This window comes from Adiantum capillus-veneris, chromosome 8, assembly GCF_014529385.1.
Source record: "Adiantum capillus-veneris isolate H3 chromosome 8, ASM1452938v2, whole genome shotgun sequence".
In the NCBI taxonomy this organism is placed as follows: Eukaryota; Viridiplantae; Streptophyta; class Polypodiopsida; order Polypodiales; family Pteridaceae; genus Adiantum; species Adiantum capillus-veneris.
In genome coordinates this window covers 161312523-161333737 of record NC_140938.1, presented here as the reverse complement: position 1 = coordinate 161333737, position 21215 = coordinate 161312523, and the positions used below count along the sequence as shown (strand labels likewise).

The 21215-nt window shown below is 48.6% G+C and overlaps 1 protein-coding gene across 2 annotated transcripts in view; it reads left to right on the top strand.

The window, feature by feature from the left end:
• Window positions 1-20959, top strand: part of LOC147453265 (nudix hydrolase 19, chloroplastic-like) — a 117688-nt gene extending 96729 nt beyond the window's left edge. For both annotated transcript variants that reach the window (XM_086519130.1, XM_086519129.1), the window contains exons 8-13: window positions 19092-19219; window positions 19392-19581; window positions 19661-19847; window positions 19923-19978; window positions 20234-20317; window positions 20429-20959. In XM_086519130.1, coding sequence (XP_086375256.1) covers window positions 19092-19219; window positions 19392-19581; window positions 19661-19847; window positions 19923-19978; window positions 20234-20317; window positions 20429-20596 — 813 coding nt within the window. In that variant the 3' untranslated portion in view covers window positions 20597-20959. The remainder of the gene's footprint in view (window positions 1-19091; window positions 19220-19391; window positions 19582-19660; window positions 19848-19922; window positions 19979-20233; window positions 20318-20428) is intronic.
• Window positions 20960-21215: the final 256 nt, after the last annotated feature.

The following is a 21215-nucleotide window of genomic DNA, read 5'->3' as shown; positions in this document are numbered from 1 at the left end:
GCATCACGCACCCACTTTTGACAGTGGCGACCTGGTTTTGACCCGACTTCGGATGTGCTAGTAGAGGAGGCAGACATTCCCATCTCAGTCTGCTTTTCGGGTTTACGAAGGGAGTACCGACCACTTCTCTCCAGGATTGGCTCCGTCATTGGGACTGTCCTGGAGACACCTCGTACGGCAGCATCAGTAGCTGCCAAGGCGGCTGGCATCCCCTCAGTTTGAGTTTTGGTCAGAGATACCCACACGCTCCCGAAGGTCATCCTTCTGCCTCGGGTGAGTGGGGGTTGGTTTAGACAGAGTGTGGAGTACTCGGGTCTTCTGAACGAGTGCTTCACTTGCAGACAGATGGGCCACCTAGCGAAGGCCTGTCCACGGAGGAGGCCACGACCTGCACCTCAACCTCAGCCCCAGCCTGCCAAGGCTGGGCCGCAGCCACAGCCAGCGGCACAGCGCACAGATTCAGAGTCACCCTCCGAGCCTGGGGCTCCAGCGGAGGAGGGGTGGCAGTAGGCCCGTGGCCGTCGACACCAGGGGCCACAGCGATAGCCTGACACTCAGAGTGGCCCTCAGGTGCCTACTCAGCAGCAGTGGGTTCCCACGGAGAACCGCTTTGGTCCTCTTGAGCAGGAGGAGCCCCCTACGCCAGCCTCCACCTCCGCTTCACCTTCGCTAGCCATCCCCCCTTCAGAGTTCCCCTCCTCCTCATCCCCCCCCCCCCCGCCGCCCTCTGCTCCCGTCCACTCCCCACCTCGCCCCTCTACCTCTTTCGCCCCACCCCGCTTTTCCTCCTCCCCGCCCCCTCAAGCTCCTTACCCCCCTCCTCCTGCTCCAGTTCCACAGTCGACTCAGGAGACTCGTCCCTCGCCGGCAGCTAGGAGATCTCTTGGCAGCGCCTTTGCCACGAGTCGCCTAGCGAGAGAGGGTCAGCCCTTCTTGCAGCCCCCTCTGCAGATTCAGACTTCTTCCCTTGCAGCTATCCCTCGTGGTCTGACGAGCATTGACCTCCGACGCCGTTGGGATTTCTTCGACTACGGGTTCACTCGCTTTCTCGGCGATTCCGCAGCAGACCACGAGGCAGCCTGCTTCAGGGTCCATGCTTTGTTCCTCGCCACTAGGGAGACAGAGGCCTTGGACTCAGCAGTTGGTTTCTCCTTCCACCTCTGTGGTAGGACCGAGATAGAGTGGTCCCTCGACTCAGTGGTGGGATGGTTGCATACACAGGTTCTCGAGTTCTCTCACCACATGGGAGAACTTGGAGTTACAGATTTACTGCAGACGTTATGGCCACTGGCCAAGTTTGCGGTGACACCCCCAAACTCAGCAGGATGTAGGCACATTGTGGTGTACTTTTTTGCTGATACGCAGTGTTTGCCTTGCTATGTATACATTCATGAGGACTCCTGGACAGAGGAGGTTGCTTTACGCACGGCTCGCTTTGCTTGGGCTTGGACTAGGCACTCACTACAGTCTCGCCTATCTAGAGGACGCTCGGATGCGGATTACTCCCCATCCAAGCCAGCCTCGAAGATAGCCCGTCTTGCTGCTGCGGCAGCATCTGTTCTCTCTCGCTCCCCGTGAGGATCGTCTCGTGGAACGTGCAGGGACTAGGTGGGCCCCAGTTTCAGCGACAGCGGGGCCGATTGCGTCAGGAGCTTCAGCGTTGCCTTGTGGGAGGAGAGATTGATCTCCTTATGCTACAGGAGCACCATTTGTCTGAGACCCGCATTCGGCGATGTGGTCAGATTTTGCGTGGACGATATGATACCTTTTGGTCAGCTGCTTTTGGAACTGGAGGCATCCAGGGTGGGGTATGTATGACTATTGCAGACTCATTGCAGCAGGCCATTGTGGGCAGAGGGATTATTGTGCCAGGCAGGGCTCAGTGGATTACTATGCAGGTTCAGGGTGGCCTTGTGGGCTTCCTGAACATCTATGCGCCCAATGTGGCGAGTGCTTGTGCAGAGTTTTGGTCACAGATTGTTGAGTCTTTGCCACAGGCTGACCATTGGTGTGTAGGGGGGGACTTCAAGATGTTGGAGGACCCTTATGGCAGGATTGGAGGCAGCCATGCTACTGTGCATGGAGTCGAGTTGGCAGCTTGGGAGAGGTTGTGTATGACTTTGAGGGTCTCGGATACATGGCAGCACTCTGGCTTTGTGAGACCTCCAGAGAGTCTTGCCTTCTCTAGGTCGGACCGCAGAGTGGGTGGAGTGAATCTATCGCGGATAGATCGCTTCTACACTAGTGACCACTTCAGTGACTTGGGGAGATCAGTGGGCATCCTGGCAGGGACATCCTTCTCGGACCATGCACCAGTGATCCTCACAGTGGCAGACAGGTAGAGGAGTGGGAGCACGATGCTTCGCATCCCAGAGCGGGTCTTGTTGGACTCAGCACTCAGAGAGAGGGTAGAGGCTCTTTGGACAGAGGGCATGGACAGCCAGGCTCTACCTGTAGACAGAGTGGCCTCAGGCCTAGCTCAGCTTAGCCACTTTTTTCTCCAGGAGTCTCTGGCTCGACGGGCTGCAGCGAGAGAGGAGGAGCAGCGTCTCAGACGAGGCATTGCTTCACTACAGAGGATGCAGGAGCAGCATCGAGACAGTCCATGGTTGGAGGAGCAGTTACAGCAGGCTCGACAGGAGCTTGCTTGCACAGAGGAGAGGCGTCATGAGTTTGCCTTTCAACGATAGGCATCTCAGTGGACTCAGGTGGGTGACAGAGTGACAGGTGCTTTTTTTGAGACAGTGGGATCCGGCACTCGCATGCCAAGGTCAATCATTTGAGGGGACCCGATGGGTCAGTTGTTTGTGAGCCAAAGGATATGCGTGCAGTTGCTACTGACTTTTATCGTGAGTTGCTGTCGGTTGAGCCCCAGTCAGAGCGGCAGGATGCATGCAGAGAGCAGGTTTGGGCACAGATGCCTTGTCTTGTGACTGAGGAGATGTGCCAGAGACTAGAGATGTCTCTTCAGCTTGAGGAGCTGCACACGGCTCTTAGGGCCCTACCTCGTGGTAGGTGTCCAGGTGAGGATGGGCTGACTCCCAGTTTCTTCTTGGAGTACTGGGACCTGCTTGGCCAAGATCTTTGTAGTGCCTTTCAGTACATTCTGCACACAGGAGTGATGCCGAATAGCATGAGTGAGGGCTTGATTTACCTCATTCCAAAGGAGGGTGGCTCCTTGGATGAGATTCGACAGTGGCGCCCCATCACCATCCTCAACTCAGCCTACAAAATTCTTGCCAAGGCTCTGAGTTTGAGGATTCAGCCACTTTTGGAGAACCTTATACATGGGACTCAGACAGGTTTTGTCAAGGAATGCAGTATCCTTGACAACATCTTCACTTTCTGGGAGGCTTCTGCCCTGGCACGGCTCCGTGGGGAGGACCTTGTGATTCTTCTTCTCGATTTTGAGAAGGCATACAACAGAGTTGACTGGGACTTTCTAGAGGGCACTCTACGCAGGATGGGTTTCTCAGATGCTTGGATCAGAGGGGTGTCAGCTTTGTACAAACAGGCTCATAGTCAGGTGCTTTTGGCAGGAGGTAGAGGTGAGCGCTTCATGCTCACACGATCTGTCAGACAGGGTTGTCCTCTTGCCCCCTTTCTCTTTCTGTTCTATGCGGAGGCGATGAGCAGATTTTTGGTGTCACAGCAGGTTGGTCTGAGGGGTTTAGCACTCCCTATACGGGGAGATGAGCTTCTGGACGTTGAGTTTGCCGACGACTCAGCCTTGTACTTAGAGGGCCAGGAGGCCAATCTACACAGATGTGAGCAGGCTTTGGAGACCTTCTGCTGTGGATCGGGCGCACTGGTCAACTGGAGAAAGACAATGGCTTTCTCGGTTGGCAGTGCTCCTGTGCCAGATTGGATGCCAGGAGAGGGTTTCAGGTGGATTCCTCCAGGGACTGCAGTTCGGTACTTGGGTTGTTAGGTTGGTTTGGACTTGTCCCCTGAGCAGCAGATTGCTCCTCTTCTCCTGTCCATCAGGAGAAAGATGTTACATTAGAGCTCAGCACGACTTTCGCTGGTTGGTAGAGTAGTAGTTGCCAACCAGGTGTTGTTGGCGACTATGTGGTACATCACTTCTTGCTGGATCTTCTCGAGTTCTTGTATCAGCCAGGTAGAGAGGCTGATACAAGAACTTCCTTTGGTCACGTCGTGACACTCTGATTGCCCGAGCCAAGGTGGCTTGGTCGGTCATCACACTTCCTTGTTCTCAGGGAGGGCTTGGGATCATTGATCTAGCACAGCAGAGCAGAGCCCTTCTTGGGAAGTTTGTCATCGTCAGAGGACTTCTTCTAGGCGAGGAGCCCTGGAAGGAGTTCTTGCTGCAGAGGCTTTGTGCCAGGGTGCCTTAGTCAGGAGGTCCTTGGCAACCTTCGACCAGATGGATCTTTACAGAGTTGCGCCGAGTTGGTTTGAGCAGGAGACTGGAGGACCGATTCGTTGTGAGTCTGCTTCGATCTTGGGAGCTCTTACGGCGTGGCCTAGAGCAGAGACAGCCGACGTGCACGGAGGAGCGCCTACCGCAGCCCCTCGTCTGGAACCCCATGGTTAGCACTCAGAGAGGCCACTTGGTAGGGAGTCGGCCTCATGTTTCTTGGGGTCCCATGGCAGCAGGTCCAGCGCGTTCTCTAGGTGACTGGCTTGAGTTCACAGGTTTGTCTGAGGAGGTGCAAGGTGTCCAGCTACAGGGCATGAGAGGGGTGCAGAGCATGTGTCAGGACATCTCAGAGTCAGTTCCAGCTGAGTGGCTCACGCCTCTCAAGCCAGTAGCACCCCAATGGATGGGAGCCTTCACAGGACTGGAGGTTCTCATTTCAGTCAGGGCCTGCTCAGAGACTGTCCCAGCCCTGTTCTTCGAGCTTCAGGGTGGGGGACGATTACAGCGAGTTGCAGTAGAGGCCCCGCAGGTAGCAGAGTGCTGTTTCCAGAGGATCCGAGTTGTGGGCATCTGTGGGAGGACTTGCGTCATAGACCCTAACCGAGCAGCTCTTGAGACTGGACACTGGAGGCTATGGGCTTGGGAGTGTTGTCCACTGGCACGAGTACAGTGGGATCCTGGTGAGTGGCTATGGAGGGACCCTTTCTCTTCTGCAGACCGCCCAGGAGTCCCCTTCTTGCAGTACACTGGTCGGCTTGGACGTCATGTACTTGTAGCACAGAGAGAGGCCCGCCCCGCTGTAGCACGTCATTGGCAGGAGGAGGGCCTCACAGTCGAGTTCTTGGCAGCCTTCTGGCAGAGGCTGTGGGACTCCAGACAGCCTAGGCGCGTCACTTTGTTCCAGTGGCTGGTTGCACACAGAGCCACAGCAGTAGGGAGCTGGCTTGTGCATAGTGGTCTGTCGGCCGCATGTGCAGCCTGTGACCAGTTGGTGGAGAGTCAGCGTCACTGTCTTTGGGACTGTCCCTCGGCCCAACAGGTGTGGCTACGAGTTCTTCGGCTGATGCCTGCCCTCTCCACGGCTCGACAGTACACTTGGGGGGCAGCGGCTTGGTCCACCCTCACGGGCCCAGCACTTCAGTTTGAGCTATCGTCCACTAGCAAGATGATAGTGATGCAGGGGGGGCGACCTACACTCCAGCCTGCTACAGAGCTTACTCCACAGGAGTGGTGCAGTGAGAGAGAGGAGTGTTGGGAGCTCATCAGGGGCCTAACTCTCTGGTTCATCTGGCCGGCCCGCTGTTTCCGCATCTCTGAGGCTCGCCCTGTGCCACCAGCAGAGACTGTTCATGACTTTTGGCTAGAGCTGATCCATACTCTCAGAGGACAGCTTGAGGGACTACAGGGCAGCTCCGACCGCATGCAGGAGCGCCGCGAGGCTTTCCTTCGACTCTGGCGCCCTAGGCCTTTCTACACCATAGTCCAGGGGGTGCTTAGATGGCACTACTGTCCACCTGTGTGGCTCTTCCCTCCCCCCATCTCTTGATTTAGCCTCATTGTATATATGCTGTTTTTTCATTGGGAGAGTCTCCCCATCATGCTTGTTGTAGCCCTCTCTTGCAGAGGTGGATGTAGCCTATGGGCAGTTTTCAGTAACTAATAGAAGGATCTTTTTCTCGGAAAAAAAAAAGGAACACGTGGGCGTCGTCTTGCCCTGCTGGTCGCAGCCTGCTGGAGAGTCACTTTCTTTGGTGGATATGGGAGGGGTGGTCCTCTGGAAAAAATCTGTAAGCTGGGACTGTTTGTAAGGTGCAACGGAAGTGAATGTTGAACTTTGGTCAAGATGAGTGCTCCGAACTGTGCTCAAGGTTCCTCTTACTGATGGAAGGGAGAGCCTTCCGTGCCTTTAATGAGAGAGGGCAAGTGATCAAAAACAGAGTGGATAAACACTGTCAATGAAGGTGTTGAGGCTGAGAGATAGAGAGAGAAGAATACGGCACCAAACAAGTTGTCAAACCCTCCTCCGAAGGCCCCACTCTCTATGGCGAGAGCGGTCTACTATTGATTGCACAAATCTTTACAATGCTTGGACTTGCTGGCGATGTCGATGACGATGAGGACGACGACGAGACGGGCTGAAATCTGAAAACGCTAAGGGCTGAAATCTGCAAATCTTTATCTGTTGAATTGTGACTCTATGTCGGTGACGATGTCGATGGCGATGATGCGACGACGACGCGCTGAAAACGCAGATGCTAAATCTGCGTTTTCCGGGCTGAAACTGCAAACTACGCGGGATCTGACCGTGCGGCGAGGATCTGCGGCGGGAAGGTGAGATTTGCGAGGTTTGGGACTTCTTCTGCGGTGTTTGACTGCTGAAAACTTAAAATGCTAGTGCTTCTTGGTGTTCCGTCGCGGTGAATCTGCAAAACGCTATGCTGATGCGAAAACGCTAGGGCTGAAAACTCTCTTGCGGTGGAAATCTGCTAACGCTTCTTGTTGTTGTGCCATTATGTCCATCATCGGCTTGACCAAAGTCTCCATAGGAGTTGGTGCAATTTGTGGGGTAGATGGGGAAGGGGGAGGGTCAGAAAACCTCTTGGTGGGGAAAATTCTTCCTCGCCACTGCCATGCTCATCACCTCCATGCGAAGTGGCCATTCCGCTTTGGGTAATGACCATACACTGAAGTTGTGGGTTCTTAAGTTCACGAGGAATTTGGGTTTTTGTGGTTCTTGGTTCTTGAGGTTCTTGAGTTCTTGAAGTTCTTGAGGTTCTTCTTTCGCTTGCAATCCGTGTTAGAGAAGGATCTTCTCTTCACCCAAGATCTTCTCTTTCCCGTGGGTGCACCCCTTGACGGCCTTGGGCTCACACCAAGGTTGCTTTTTCCCACCTCACGTCGATTGGCCGGCCGCTAAGTGCACGGCCGGCTCTCAATGAGTGAAAAGAGAACAAGGGGAGGTTGGACAAGCCCTTCTTTCTTGGGTTTCCTGTCACTCTTCAAAAACACGATTAGGAATTGACAAGCCCAAGAGGACTTGGGTTACGTGCGACTGCAACAAGCAAAATAATTCTTGTGGTTCTTTCCTTGAATGATACAGAACACTGCCAAAGCTCTGATATCAATGTAAGGTGCAACGGAAGTGAATGTTGAACTTTGCTCAAGATGAGTGCTCCGAACTGTGCTCAAGGTTCCTCTTACTGACGGAAGGGAGAGCCTCCGTGCCTTTAATGAGAGAGTGCAAGTGATCACAAACAAAGATAGCTTTGTTCGCGGTTCCTGAAACTGAACCTGCGAACACATCCTCTCCGGTCCTCCCAAGGCGGCATATGCTCTTGTCAGTCTAGTCTCCGATGCTCTCCTCAGTGAAAACACCGGTCCACCGAAAACTACCCCAAGATAGGTATATGCGTCTGTGTACTCCACAGTCTCCCGGACATACGTAAATGTGGGTGTTGACCTCCTGACCCACTGTGGTGTGGTGTGGTGTTGAACACCATAACCTTGGTTTTCCCAATGTTGACAGACAATCCACTGTCATGAGCAAATGTATTCAAAGCATCTAAATGATGTTGCATCCCCTCTGGAGAGTCAGAAATCAACACAATATCATCAGCATATAGTAACAATGGAATCCATGTCTCTGCTAGCTGAGCCCCTCTATCTCCCTGACGCTCTACATGGTCTGAAAACTTGTCCACATATATCCCAAAAAGAGTCGGAGATAGAAGGCATCCCTGCTTCACTCCAATAATGGAGTCGACTATGTCAGACATTCCCTCAGTAGTGCGTACCCGCCCCATCACTGTCCTGTATAAAGCTAGAATACCCCATATCAGCTCTATAGGCACACCCATGTCTTGTAGTTTGCGTATAAGTCTGACTCTCGGCACTGTGTCAAAGGCTTTGCGGAAATCCACAAAGCTACTATAGATCCTCTTGCCATGGTGTCTACCCTCCTCAATAATAGCTCTGAGTGTTAGAATCTGGTCAAGAGTGGAGAAACCTCTCCTGAATCCTGCTTGCCCTGGTGCTCGTATGCCCTCTCGCTCTGCCCATCTACTCAGCTCCTGCTCAAGGACGGATGCATACAGCCTAGCCAATGTGACCAACCATGATGGTGCGATAATTCTCGGGAGACATGGGATCTCTTGACTTGAAAATAGGCACAATCATAGACATACTCCAAGTCTGAGAAAAGCCTTCATACATAGCTTGATTAAACATCTTAGCAAGAAGCTCTGCAAGCATGTCCTTGGCATGGATGAAGTGCTTTGCTACCAGAACATGATGATCATGTGCTCTCCTTGTCTTCATCCTGTCAATGGCTTTCCTTAACCTCTCGGCAGTAAAGAAAGTACATGTCTCCGGGCATGTGTCTAGTGGGTCCGACAAAGGTTTTTCAATTTTGCCCTGATGCTGTGTAGAGGGATGTGGCATATTCCCCCCACGTCTCTGTGGAGGTGACCGTTGGTGGTGGTGAATGCTCGTGGAATAGCCTCCATGCTTCGCTTGAGTATTGACTCATAAATAGCTGATACAGACTCCGCTCTAGCTGAGATAGATAAGCTCTTTTCTTTCGTCGCACTAGGCGGCGAAAGATAATCCGTGACTGTCTATGTGTGGTAATACCCATGAGCACTTCCCTCTGTAATTTGATCCTTGTCTCTCTACATTCCTCATCATACCAACTGTTTTGGGGCAGGCTCCCAGACTGTCTCCGTGTAGGCTGACTGTGGGGGTATGCCTCCGATGCTGCATCATAGAGCGTCTCTGTCAATATCTGAGTGAGTTCAGCTAGTGGCCGTCCTGGCTCTGAGTGCATAGCTGTCTGTATATCTCATCCATATACACAGAATCCATCTCCCTCATGAAAGTATACCGAGTATGCGTGGGGACCTCTCCTAATGGAGCTGTGCTGAACTGAAACGTTGTCAGGAGTTTTTTGGAGCAAGGAAATTGCCCGTTTTTCAGAGCCAGGTGGTTACGTGGGGCCCACATGTGTACAGGTAGGACAGCATGTACATAGTGCAGCGATTTTCACTATTATCAGTACTAGTGTGTTTTTTCTACAATAAGGAGGAGTTGGTAGCGCGTAAAACTTCTCGAGGAAGCTATCCGCGGGCCGACGACATGAGGTCAGCAGGTGCGTCTGATGGCATCTAGTGGCGTCAGGAGGGCGAACGAGGTCAATATTTGCACGCGGATGAGGACGGACACAACGTGGGTGTTTTCTTGTGAGAGTTATGCATCATTAGGACCACTTTTTGGGGCCATTTCACGTGGTGGCGAGATGCATTATTGGAAAAAAGCTGAGTGCCAGGTGTGCGAATGATGCAAAAAGGTGACAACTGCGAGGTCAGTTTTTGGCATGTTCGGGGTCCGTTTGAGGTCATCTAAAAGGCCAAGGGTGCCCAAGTAATAAAGCTAAGTGTGGGAACTGAAAAAACTGAGAGAAGACCAGAAAAAACGTGGAGAAGAGAGGAGGAACAGCCGCAGGTGTGTTTTTGCTCATTTTGGAGCTTGTTTTGGTCGTAAATTGCTCATCGAATGTCGGATTTGAGCACTTTGACATTGTAGACTGGGGTTTTGGGCCGTTCCGGACGCGATGGCGCTGTCCATTTTGCCAAATTCCTCACTCTTTTCCTGCTGTTTTTCTGTGTAAGTTTCTCCTATGAGCGAAGTTTCTGCTCTAGTTTGTGATTGTATCTGGCTTATTTTACCTATATTGTGTGAGCTATTTGTCCCATTGGTGTTGGCCCAAGCTCAATTGTATCTAAACATCAGAAATTCTCCTCTTTTGAGCTGAGTTTTTTGGGTGTGTGTGTGTGTGTGTGTGCGTGTCTGTGTGGAGTGGGCAAGTGGATAGTCTCTCTCCTCTCACTCCATAGGTGTGTTCCCTGTCTCGGCCAGGTGTGTTGTGTAAGCCGAGTGGTGCCCCATAGTGTGTGTGTGTATCTTCCCAAGAGTGTGTGTCGGGTCATTATAGAGGCGTTCTGTGTGTTTTCATCCCGCCTACATTCTTTTGTCGCCCCCACGGAGGATCTGCTTCGAGCTTCGTGCTTCGAGCTTCGAGCTGCGAGCTTCGAGCTTCGAGCTTCGGGATTACAAGTTGTAGGTTGCAGGTTGTAGATTACAGGTTACAGGTTACAGAGAAAGGTACAGGTACAAGTACAGGTGATTCACACAGGTACAGGTAGCTGGAGTACAGTGATGTACTAGCAGTGATGTCACTTGCAGTTGTTGTGGGTATGCATCACTTGGCGCCTGTTTGAGCGCATTGTCTGCTGGATTGTACGTTACTTGTGGAAACTGCCATTGTACGCCTTTGTGGAGCCATACTTGGTTGTATTTGGCAGTCTGAGCCATTTTTGAGACTTGGTCTGGAAGATAGTCATTTATGAGACTTGACTATACGCGATTTGCATTAGCCTTCGTGTGAGGGTCGATAGCGTGAGGTTTTTATTGAGCTGGGGGATTCTCAAATGTAGAGATCATTTCGGTGATACAGGTAGCTGGAGCACCCTTTTTGTGACCTCGCCATAGGCTATGTACTAGTGATTCCTAATTGATGCTCGGGTTCTATTGTTGGCAGTTTATGCATACATAGACAGTCTATATTTTGGGTTCACACTGCTCTACTTCTGGGGAAACTCTGCCAAAATTTTTCCAAGTTATGATGGCTGGTTTTTTGGTATTTTGAGCCATTTATGTTGTTATGCTGCTGAAATTTGGGCAAAAAATCAGAGGATAAGTCAGGTGTGCCTTCTTGGGAGCTTCATGGTTGGCTTTAATGGATGATCAAAATGGCCCTCAGTTCACTCCTTTTCATTTAACTCAAAGAATTCAGATTAATGTTCATGTGTCCAGGAAGATCTTTTTCCAGCAGCGCATAGTCTTTATGTTTGGGCCAAGAAGATTGAGAGAGATCCTGGAATGTCCTTTGCCTGTTGTCATTCCGATGATTAACTATGAAAACTCATTTGATGTGCATGTGTTTGTCCTTATCTAAAGCTGAGCTCCATTGAAGTTTCTGGGGATTGGGTAGTGAAAAGTTTTGGGTTCTTGCACGTGTGTTCGAAGGGGTTCTCAAAGCATCATAATTTGGGTAGCCATGGCTTTCTCTTATCCGGAGTTTCATGGAAGAAGTGATGAAGATGTGGAAGAATTTTTGGAAAAGATGGAGGCTGCCTGCATTAGCAACCAGATTCATGACCCTGCGCAGATGTTACGCCTTCTCCAAATTTGTTTGAAGAGTGATGCACGAGTTTGGTCTAAAGCATTTGAAGAGGAGTTGCGTGTGGCTGATCCACCTGTAAGGTTGAGTTGGGACAATCTACGACATGGGTTGGAAGTGGAGTTTGTGAAGATAGAAGATCCTGACAAAGTGTGGCAAGAAGTTCAGGCTTTGGTGCAAAAGGAAGGTGAGTCAGTAGATGCGTACATACGTAAGTTTTCATTGGCATGGGAGCGAATGTGCAAGGCCTTAGCACCACAGGTACCCCCGCTTGACATGATGAAGAAGGACAGGTTCTTAGCTGGTCTTTGGGAGAATATACGTTGGAGAGTGGAGCTAAAGAAGCCTAGGACATATGAAGATGCAATAGAGGTAGCAAGGAACAAAGAGTGGAAGTTGAGGAAAATGAGCCAGTTAGGGGTGGAGTCTTTGCCAATGAGGTCTGAATTTCAGCCTATAGAGTCTTTACAAGGTCGCATGTCAGGGGTTCATCATGAACCATTGGTTCCTGTTACTACTCAGGTTATGCTAGCAGTGGTCACTACATCAGTGCAAGATGATGGGCTAAGGCAAGACATGAGGCAAATGGTAGATTTGATGAAGAATCTCAGCCTAAACATGCTAGGTCAAGTGGGAAATAATCGAGGTCGAGGGAGGTATGCAAATCAGCTAGGAGGTGAAGAAAGACCTAGGAATGGTGTTGGACAAAGCAATGGTAGGTTTTGGAGGTAGACGCCCACCTGTTACAATTGTGGAGAGTTGGGTCACATCAGCCCGCAATGTGATAAGCCACCAAGGATGGGGGGAGACATGTATCCATTGCCAAGACAGGTGTTAACCAGGTCAAATGATTATGGCATCGAAATTAAGGGAGACGAAGGAACCAGTGGACTGACCCAGGAGGAAAAAGGAAAGACAAAAGTGCTAAGTGTAGTCACCTTGGAGAAGGCATCAAAGCTAGAGGATACATTAGTGATGCCTATTGGGAAGAGGACCACAGAGGAAAAGGAAGGAAGAAGTGCCCCAGGTCCTAGTAAGAAGAAAGGAAAGAGCCATGAAGGCGAGGATGTCAAGGCCAAGAGGAAAAGGAGAGCTTGTCGAAAGTTTCATGTTTCAGATTTTCCACTAGGGGATGGGCAATTAAGCTATGACTTGAAGGAGGATCTGACGAGCAGGAAGGCAGATGTTACTTTTGGGCAGCTTATAGAGATGGTGCCTAAGCTAAAGCGACAGTGGAAGAGGATGGTTAACCCAATGGAGAAAGAGCCAGAGAGAGGTTCAGTAAAGGTGTTGGCAATGGATGAGCTACCAGACATTTGTCCAATAGTAGATGTGTGGCATAAAAGAAAAAATTTGGGATAAGGTTATGTGGATGGCGGAGCCCAAATATGTGTCATAACACACTCATGCATTGAGAAGATGGGTCTCACAGTGGCTGGGGTGTCAGGGTTTCGGATCATATTGGCAAACCATCAAAAAGTAAAATGCTTGGGTGTTGTAAAGAGCTTAGAAGTGGAGGCATATGATGCAAAGGCAGTGGTTGATTTTCATGTGATGCTAGCAGGGTTGGGAGCATATCCTATTATACTGAGCAGACCATGGTTACGTGCAGTGGGAGCTGTTCAAGATTGGCGACATGGTACGATTACCCTCTATGGAAAGACAGGTACCAAGAAGCTTTATAATATGGACACGAGGAAACAATTAGAGGAGCTTTATGAAGATGAGGATGAATCTAGTGATGAAGACTCTTCCACGGTGACAGATGAGGATAGTGATAGCACTACCAGCAGTGATGAGGATGCTGATGTTGCATTTCTTTTGATGGACAAAGAAATCCAGGAGTTTAGTTTAGTTGCATTTGCGAATGAGGTTGAAGATGAAAGTGAAGGGCCTTATGAAGTGATTGAAGGGCTGATGCAAACCAAGGTTGAGTTGTCAAAGAAGCAGGAATTAATGACACAAATGATCAGTGGAGACCTCTCAACTATGGAGAACGATATATATTTGCACATGTTGGCTAGTTTTCCTGATTTGTTCATTACTTCATATGAAGAGATCAGAGGGTTCAAGGGCGAAGAGATGCATATAGAGCTGAAAGAATGTGCTAAGCCAGTGCGGCAAAGGCTAAGAAGGATGGGTCAAGAGCAAATGGAAGCCTTGCGAGAAGAGGTGGACAAGTTATTAAAGGCAGGGTTCATAGTCCCTGTGGAGACCACAGAATGGGTGAGTCCAGTTGTAGTCAGTCCAAAGAAGGATGGGAAGTGGAGAATTTGTGTAGATTTTAAACCCTTAAACGCAGCCACTAAGAAGAACCCATATCCTCTTCCATTCATTGATCAGATCTTGGATTCAGTGGCAGGTTATGAGAGGTATAGTGTGTGTGATGGTTTTTCAGGCTATTTTCAATTGAAGATTGCTCTTAAAGACCGCACAAAGACAACTTTTATTACGCCATGGGGCTGCTATTGCTACACAGTATTGCCATTTGGGTTGTCAAATGGACCTTCCTTCTATCAAGAAAGAGCAAATTGGGTGTTGGAACCATTCATTGGTAGTTGTGTTAAAGCTTTTATGGATGACTTCTGTGTTTATAGCAGTAGGGCTGAACACCATGAGAAGCTGCAGATGGTATTGGCTCGATATGATGAATGTGGAGGACAACTAAATCCAAAGAAATGTCATCTAGCACAGCCAAGGGTGAAGTTATTGGGCCACATGGTGTCAGAAAATGGCATTGAGGCTGATCCAGACAAGGTTAAGTCTATTATTCTTCTTCCATCACCTACGAGTACGAAGCAATTGGCAACCTTTATACACAAAGTGAAGTACATGGCAAGGTTTATTCCATTGTCTTCTCAGATTCTTTATCCATTACAACAAGTGGCAAAGCATGATCCATTGCAATGAGATGACAAGTGTGAAGAAGTGTTTCAAGAGGTGAAAGAGGTGATAGGGGGTTTGTCAGCCATGCAGGCTCCTGATTGGGAGAAAGTTTTTTATGTAATCCCTCAGTAGGGGATGATGCCATTGGAGCCATGCTATTGCAAAAGGGGAAGGGCAGCCATTATATGAGGCCAGTGTATTGTGCAAGCCGAGTGAAGTTGGTAGCGGAGAGAAAGTTCTCGGAAGTAGAGCTAGTGATGGCCAGTGTAATATTTGCATATAGTGCAGCGATTTTCACTATTATCAGTACTAGTGTGTTTTTTCTACAATAAAGAGTTGGTAGCGCGTAAAACTTCTCGAGGAAGCTATCCGCGGGCCGACGACATGAGGTCAGCAGGTGCGTCTGATGGCATCTAGTGGCGTCAGGAGGGCGAACGAGGTCAATATTTGCACGCGGATGAGGACGGACACAACGTGGGTGTTTTCTTGTGAGAGTTATGCAGAAAGGTCATCATTAGGATCACTTTTTGGGGCCACTTCACGTGGTGGCGAGATGCATTATTGGAAAAAAGCTGAGTGCCAGGTGTGCGAATGATGCAAAAAGGTGACAACTATGCACTGCGAGGTCAGTTTTTGGCCTGTTCGGGGTCCGTTTGAGGTCATCTAAAAGGCCAAGGGTGCCCAAGTAATAAAGCTAAGTGTGGGAACTGAAAAAATTGAGAGAAGACCAGAAAAAACGTAGAGAAGAGAGGAGGAATAGCCGCAGGTGTGTTTTTGCTCATTTTGGAGCCTGTTTTGGTCGTAAACTGCTCATCCAATGTCGGATTTGAGCACTTTGACATTGTAGACTGGGGTTTTGGGCCGTTCCGGACGCGATGGCGCTGTCCATTTTGCCAAATTCCTCACTCTTTTCCTGCTGTTTTTCTGTGTAAGTTTCTCCTATGAGTGAAGTTTCTGCTCTAGTTTGTGATTGTATCTGGCTTATTTTACCTATATTGTGTGAGCTATTTGCCCCATTGGTGTTGGCCCAAGCTCAATTGTATCTAAACATCAGAAATTCTCCTCTTTTGAGCTGAGTTTTTTGGGGGTGTGTGTGTGTGTGTGCGTGTCTGTGTGGAGTGGGCAAGTGGATAGTCTCTCTCCTCTCACTCCATAGGTGTGTTCCCTGTCTCGGCCAGGTGTGTTGTGTAAGCCGAGTGGTGCCCCATAGTGTGTGTGTGTGTGTATCTTCCCAAGAGTGTGTGTCAGATCGTTATAGAGGCGTTCTATGTGTTTCCATCCCGCCCACAACGTCAGGGTGAAAGACAGGATAGCATGATCAACTGCCACTCCAACTGGCCTAGTGCCCACCATGAAGTCTTGAAAGAATGGAATGAGACCTAGTTGGGTCATTACATAATCCACTGTACTAGCAGCATGTCGGTGCGGAAAGCAAGTAAAACCTCCAGCTGTTGAGAATCTTAGTAGACCATTTAAAATGGCCAATCTATGTGCAGTTCCCATATCTATCAAGTATCTGCCATACTCAGTGTACTCATCTTGTGATAGTCTGGATAGGCCCATCTCTGTAACGTCCAGCTCCCTAAGCATCTCCTTGGAAGTATCATAAAATATTGTTTGGTGATGGGCAGTCCTAGCATTGAAGTCTCCTAGTATGATAATGTCACCATCCTTAGAAAACTCCCATATGTCATTATCCAAAATATCAAAGGGGTACTGTCCTCTAGGTGATGCATATACTGACGTACTAGGAGGAAAGTAACAAATAGCAATGTAGAGGTATCTACCCGTCTGTGCCCTGAGCCTCACCCACATGTACTTAGCCTGTTCATCCTTGCGCGCTATATATATCGATGGCTGCAACTCCTCCCTGAATAGAACTGCCACTCCCCCTGAACCCCGTCCTCGATGCTCCGATCTGGTCTCTTGTCTCAGGCTCCCATCTATATCCGCTCACCTGTGGCATGGATTGCCTAGGGGCTTGATGCATCTCAGAGTAAAAAATGATGTCTCTCCCTATGAAACTATCCTCAAAGGTAGCTACATCAAGGCGAAGTGACCCATTACAATCCCAGGTTGCCATCTTTAGTGTGGTCCCATAGGTCTCGCACCGTCATGCGGAGCATCGCTCCAATATCACCACCCTTCCATCCTTGTAAAAACAAATCTTCCCTTTCTCCCTTGCTGCTCTAATATCCGGCATTACTTCTTGCATATGAGCAATCTGCGAGAGGGTGACGTCATCTCCAAGAAAGATGCCAGTCTTCTTTAGAGTCGGTCTCTTCTTCAAGAAGTCCTTCGCTTCCAAGAAACGGAGGATGAGTGCCCTTTCTTTCGAGGTTTCTCCGTTGCTCCCACTTTTCTTATTGCCTACTCTCCAGGCCCTCGTATGTGTCTGCTCGTTGACCCCCACTAGAGTCATGAGAGAGAGAGAAATGGATTTGCATATTGTCACTTGGAATGTTAATGGCTTGCATCACAGTAGCATCAGTGGTCCCAAACAGAATTTTCTTCGCAGGGATTTTCGCTCACATGTAGATCAAGATGCGAGTATCCTTCTTGTGCAGGAACACAAGTTTTGTATGGATAGTTACCAGAGATGTGGCAAGTTGCTACCCGGAGATTCTCATACATTTTGGGAGAGTGCGATTGGACAGACATACCATAGTAGTGGTGTATGTATTTTAGTAGGACCCCGTTGGTGCCATTGTGTTCGTGACCATGGTACTTCAGTACATGGTAGGGTGATGTGGGTTACTCTAGGAATTGATGATACCTTGGGTGGTGTGATGCGCATCTATGCCCCCACCTCAGCCCAAGAGAGAGCTGAGTTGTGGCAACAAATTGTACATGCATTGCCTCATGTGGATTTGTGGGTTGTCGGTGGTGATTTCAACAATGTAGAGACTAGTGAGGATTGGCGTGCCATTCAACCCCCATCCTTACCATATATAGCACCATGTGAGAGATGCTTGGGACAGATTCATTTTTGCAGTTTCTGGCACAGATGCTTGGCATATTTCCTCTATGGCTTGCACTCAATAGTCATTGCAGTTTTCGTGGGGTTTTAAATGGCAATCAAGTCATCTGCTAGAGAGACTAGACAAATTTTGTGTGGGTGCATGGGCAGCATCCCATGGTGGTACAATTACGATTTGGCTTGGCACAGTGCTCTCTGATCATGCCCCAATTTCTTTGCACTTGAGTTTTGAAATTTCCTCTATGCCTAGATGTGAATCATGTATACCTGACTTGGTGTTAGAAGATGCTTCATTGTCTCAATTAATTCAGGATGCTTGGACACGCACTGCTTCTTCAGATATAACGTCCCATGTGCTTACTGCATCATTGCGTCCTCTGAGGCTTGCCGACAGACCACTGTGGAGCGGCGACGACGCTTGTTTCACAGCAAGCGTGACCTACAAGACCGCGTGAGCCAGTTAGAGTGGTTGGCTCTTTCTAGAGGAAATCATGTGTCGACTCCGTTTTCACTGTTGAGGAGGCTCTACTTTGGAGACTATGGATTTGGTAGGGCAAACCCCTTGTTAAGTTGGACTAGGATCCTAGAGAGTGGCATTGGCCTTCGTTGAGTGATGATGACGCCCCTCTATCCTTTCTTGAGTGCACAGTCTCCCTTGGGAGGAGAATTAGAGGTGTGGCAGGATCAACGCATCCTCCCAGCTTTCCAGCGTCAGTTTTGGTCATGCATTTGGACCCTCCGGTTCAGCCGCAGGATAAGTTTTTTCATGTGGATGATAGCACATGCTGGATTGCCTGTAGGCACTTGGGCAGCAGTCATTGGTCATTATCTGACTTGTCAGAGATGTACTTTGGAGTCCTTGCGGCACTGTTTCTGGGTTTGTCCATATGCGCAGCCAATGTGGATGGCAGTTTGTTGTTTGTTGATTAGAGTGGGCATCCACGATGGGTTTGTAACGTGGGGGGCAGTCGCATGGCTTTTGCAATTTCCGGGATCACAGACCTTTTTTCAGGGCTTGCCAACAGATCTGGTCTTCCTGCTTACTCCCTTAGGATATAGATCAGGTACTCTACAAATGATACCAGATGCAGGTTATGCCTTGGATTTCTGCCACCAAGACACAGTTTCACCATGATATGCATCATCACGCTTTGGACCACGTGGAAGGCTTGTTGTGCCCACATTCTGGGCTCTGTCCTCCCCTACGTCCACCGTTTTGACAGCCATTTGGACAGAGCTGCTGCATACTCTTCGCAGTCAGTGAGATTCTTCAGCCGGCTCCTACAGGGCAGCGGAGCAGCGTCGATATGTCTTTCTTCACAGATGGGCAAGACGTCAGCTCTTTTCGGTCGAGATCATGGCCACATCACATGGCATTATGCTCCCCCACAGTGGCTCCTTTTACATTCATCATATAGGCCACCTTGATGTATATATAGTTCACACCTTGTTAGCCCACTTTTGTACTTCCTCTGGGTGGTAGGCCATAGTGCATCTCCAGAGGTCTCTTATGTATAGAATACAGCCCCTTTTCTGAGAGAGAGAGAGAGAGAGAGAGAGAGAGAGAGAGAGAGAGAGAGAGAGAATATATGTTTTGTGATCAGAGCAGATGGAAGCCAGGCCGATATTCCTTATTGGCAGGATTTGTAGAGGTTGGAGAGACTTTTGAAACAGCGGCTGCAAGGGAGATACAAGAAGAGTCTGGAATAAAAGTGAAACTTGACGGATTGAGGTGCAAATCTCTCAGAACTGTGTCTGAATATGTTAGTCGTGGTGGTGTGATTCATCTTTAAGTGTAACGTTTGTTTCGGACTGCTTATGCATGCACACAAGCACCTCTGTGCAAGTGGATCTCTACATATCAGCGTTCAAGGATTTTGCTCATGATATATTTCAATGTTCAGGTATATTGCGAGCCAGCCTTGGCCATTTCCTCAATCACTAATGGTGGGGTTCATGGCTGAGGCTGAAGAGAAACAATTAAGCTTTCCTAAGTTCGTCGATGATGTTGTACCAGTCGGCAACGAGGGACTCCGTGTGTTAATGGAGAACACAAAACTTCCTACAATTGCAGTTGACACAAAGGAGCTTGAGGTGAGAATCACATTGCCTAATTTTTCCGCACAGATGTGCATTCTTACTGCACAAGGATTAATTCTTGGTTCGTCAAAAGGATGCCAGATGGATTCACAGAAGCTACTTGAAAGCAGTCCTTCAAAACCAGCCACTTAATGGTAATAGACCATTCAGTGTTCCAGGTAGCCATGCTGTTGCAAATTTTCTCATGCAATGGTGGATATCCTATCAGAAAAACACAGAGTGGGGAGGCGATGAAGTCTCTTCTGTGGAGATAGATGAAGGTATATTTACAAAGAGGCAGGCTAGGTGAATCTCATGCACATGTTGATCTAAACCCGACTCCATTTTTTGTGTAGGTGTGTTCAAGTACATTCTTATTCGAGTTAGTGACGGCAAGGGAAATCAGAAATTGGTAAGATAGTCTTGCAATCTTAATATACTATTCACTTGCTATAGTATCCATGTACTGGAGTTGAGTGTGCCCTCATTAGTGTATGCTAAGCTACATGGTCTTGAATATGTCTTCTCTGCTGCCTGTTATTGAGTTATTTCAATTTTCGAGGTATGGAATTGATGTATGTGCTTTGATTTAATTGTTCCTTCAAAGTTTATTTGCCATGCACTGCTTCAAAATTCTGCTACAAGGAAAACTGATAGTTGTTTTCAGGTGGTCCGAGGAAATAAGAGAATGTCATATCATGCGGACATTTTCAATCACACAACGGACAAGCTTAGGGCGCTTAAACTACAAGTAAGGCGCTGTAAAATTTCAATCGTATCCTCTAATATGTGTTGCATGCTTGAATTCTTTAATCAGTTCAGGTGGTTGTATGAAATAGCCTTTGTGGATATTTCATGACAGGTTGAAGTGTTGGGTGGTGGTCGAATAGACCATCATGTAACTGAACGTGTCATTCTTGTGTATGGGTTCTCACAAGCTTATGGACAAGCCAATCATGCGGTTACGGTTGCACTCTTAAAGCAGTGGTTTCCATTTCACACAATCTCGTTTGATTGGGATGGTTACTGAACCATCTTATAATGTAGCTTTGTAGTACTTCATGCATTGATGAATAGTCTTGAACCTTGAGTAAATTCCTCCTATTTCAAAATGTCATCATGGTATTTGACAATTGTAACAAATCTATGGAAAATATGACTTTTTGAGTTATTCAAATGCAGTAGTATGAAATGGCATCCCAGGGGGGGGAAAAAGAGAGGACAAAGCTCTCATTGGCCCAGGGACATGCCAAGGCAAAACAAGAGGACACAAGTTCTCTTCTTATTGCCGGAATCTAAGACTCGACTCTTTGTGATCAAGTTGTACATTGAGAGTTGCAACCAGCATGTGGATAAATTGAGCAAATGCAATCAGTTGCTTTCTGGGGTCTTTCGTCTTGGAGTAATTGTATTATGTTAGAGAGGCAAGTTGTCAATAATTACTCTAGGTCTGTTACAAGCTGGTTGATCTGTTGCGAGAAATTACAACATCACACATGGGATTGAAAAACTTATGAGGAACAAATGAAGTCATTGTGGAAACAAAATAGCCACAGCCAGGGTGTATAGTTATCAAGGTAGTGCAACTGTCTACATCACCTCTCTCTCTCTCTCTCTCTCTCTCTCTCTCTCTCTCTGTCTCTCTCTCT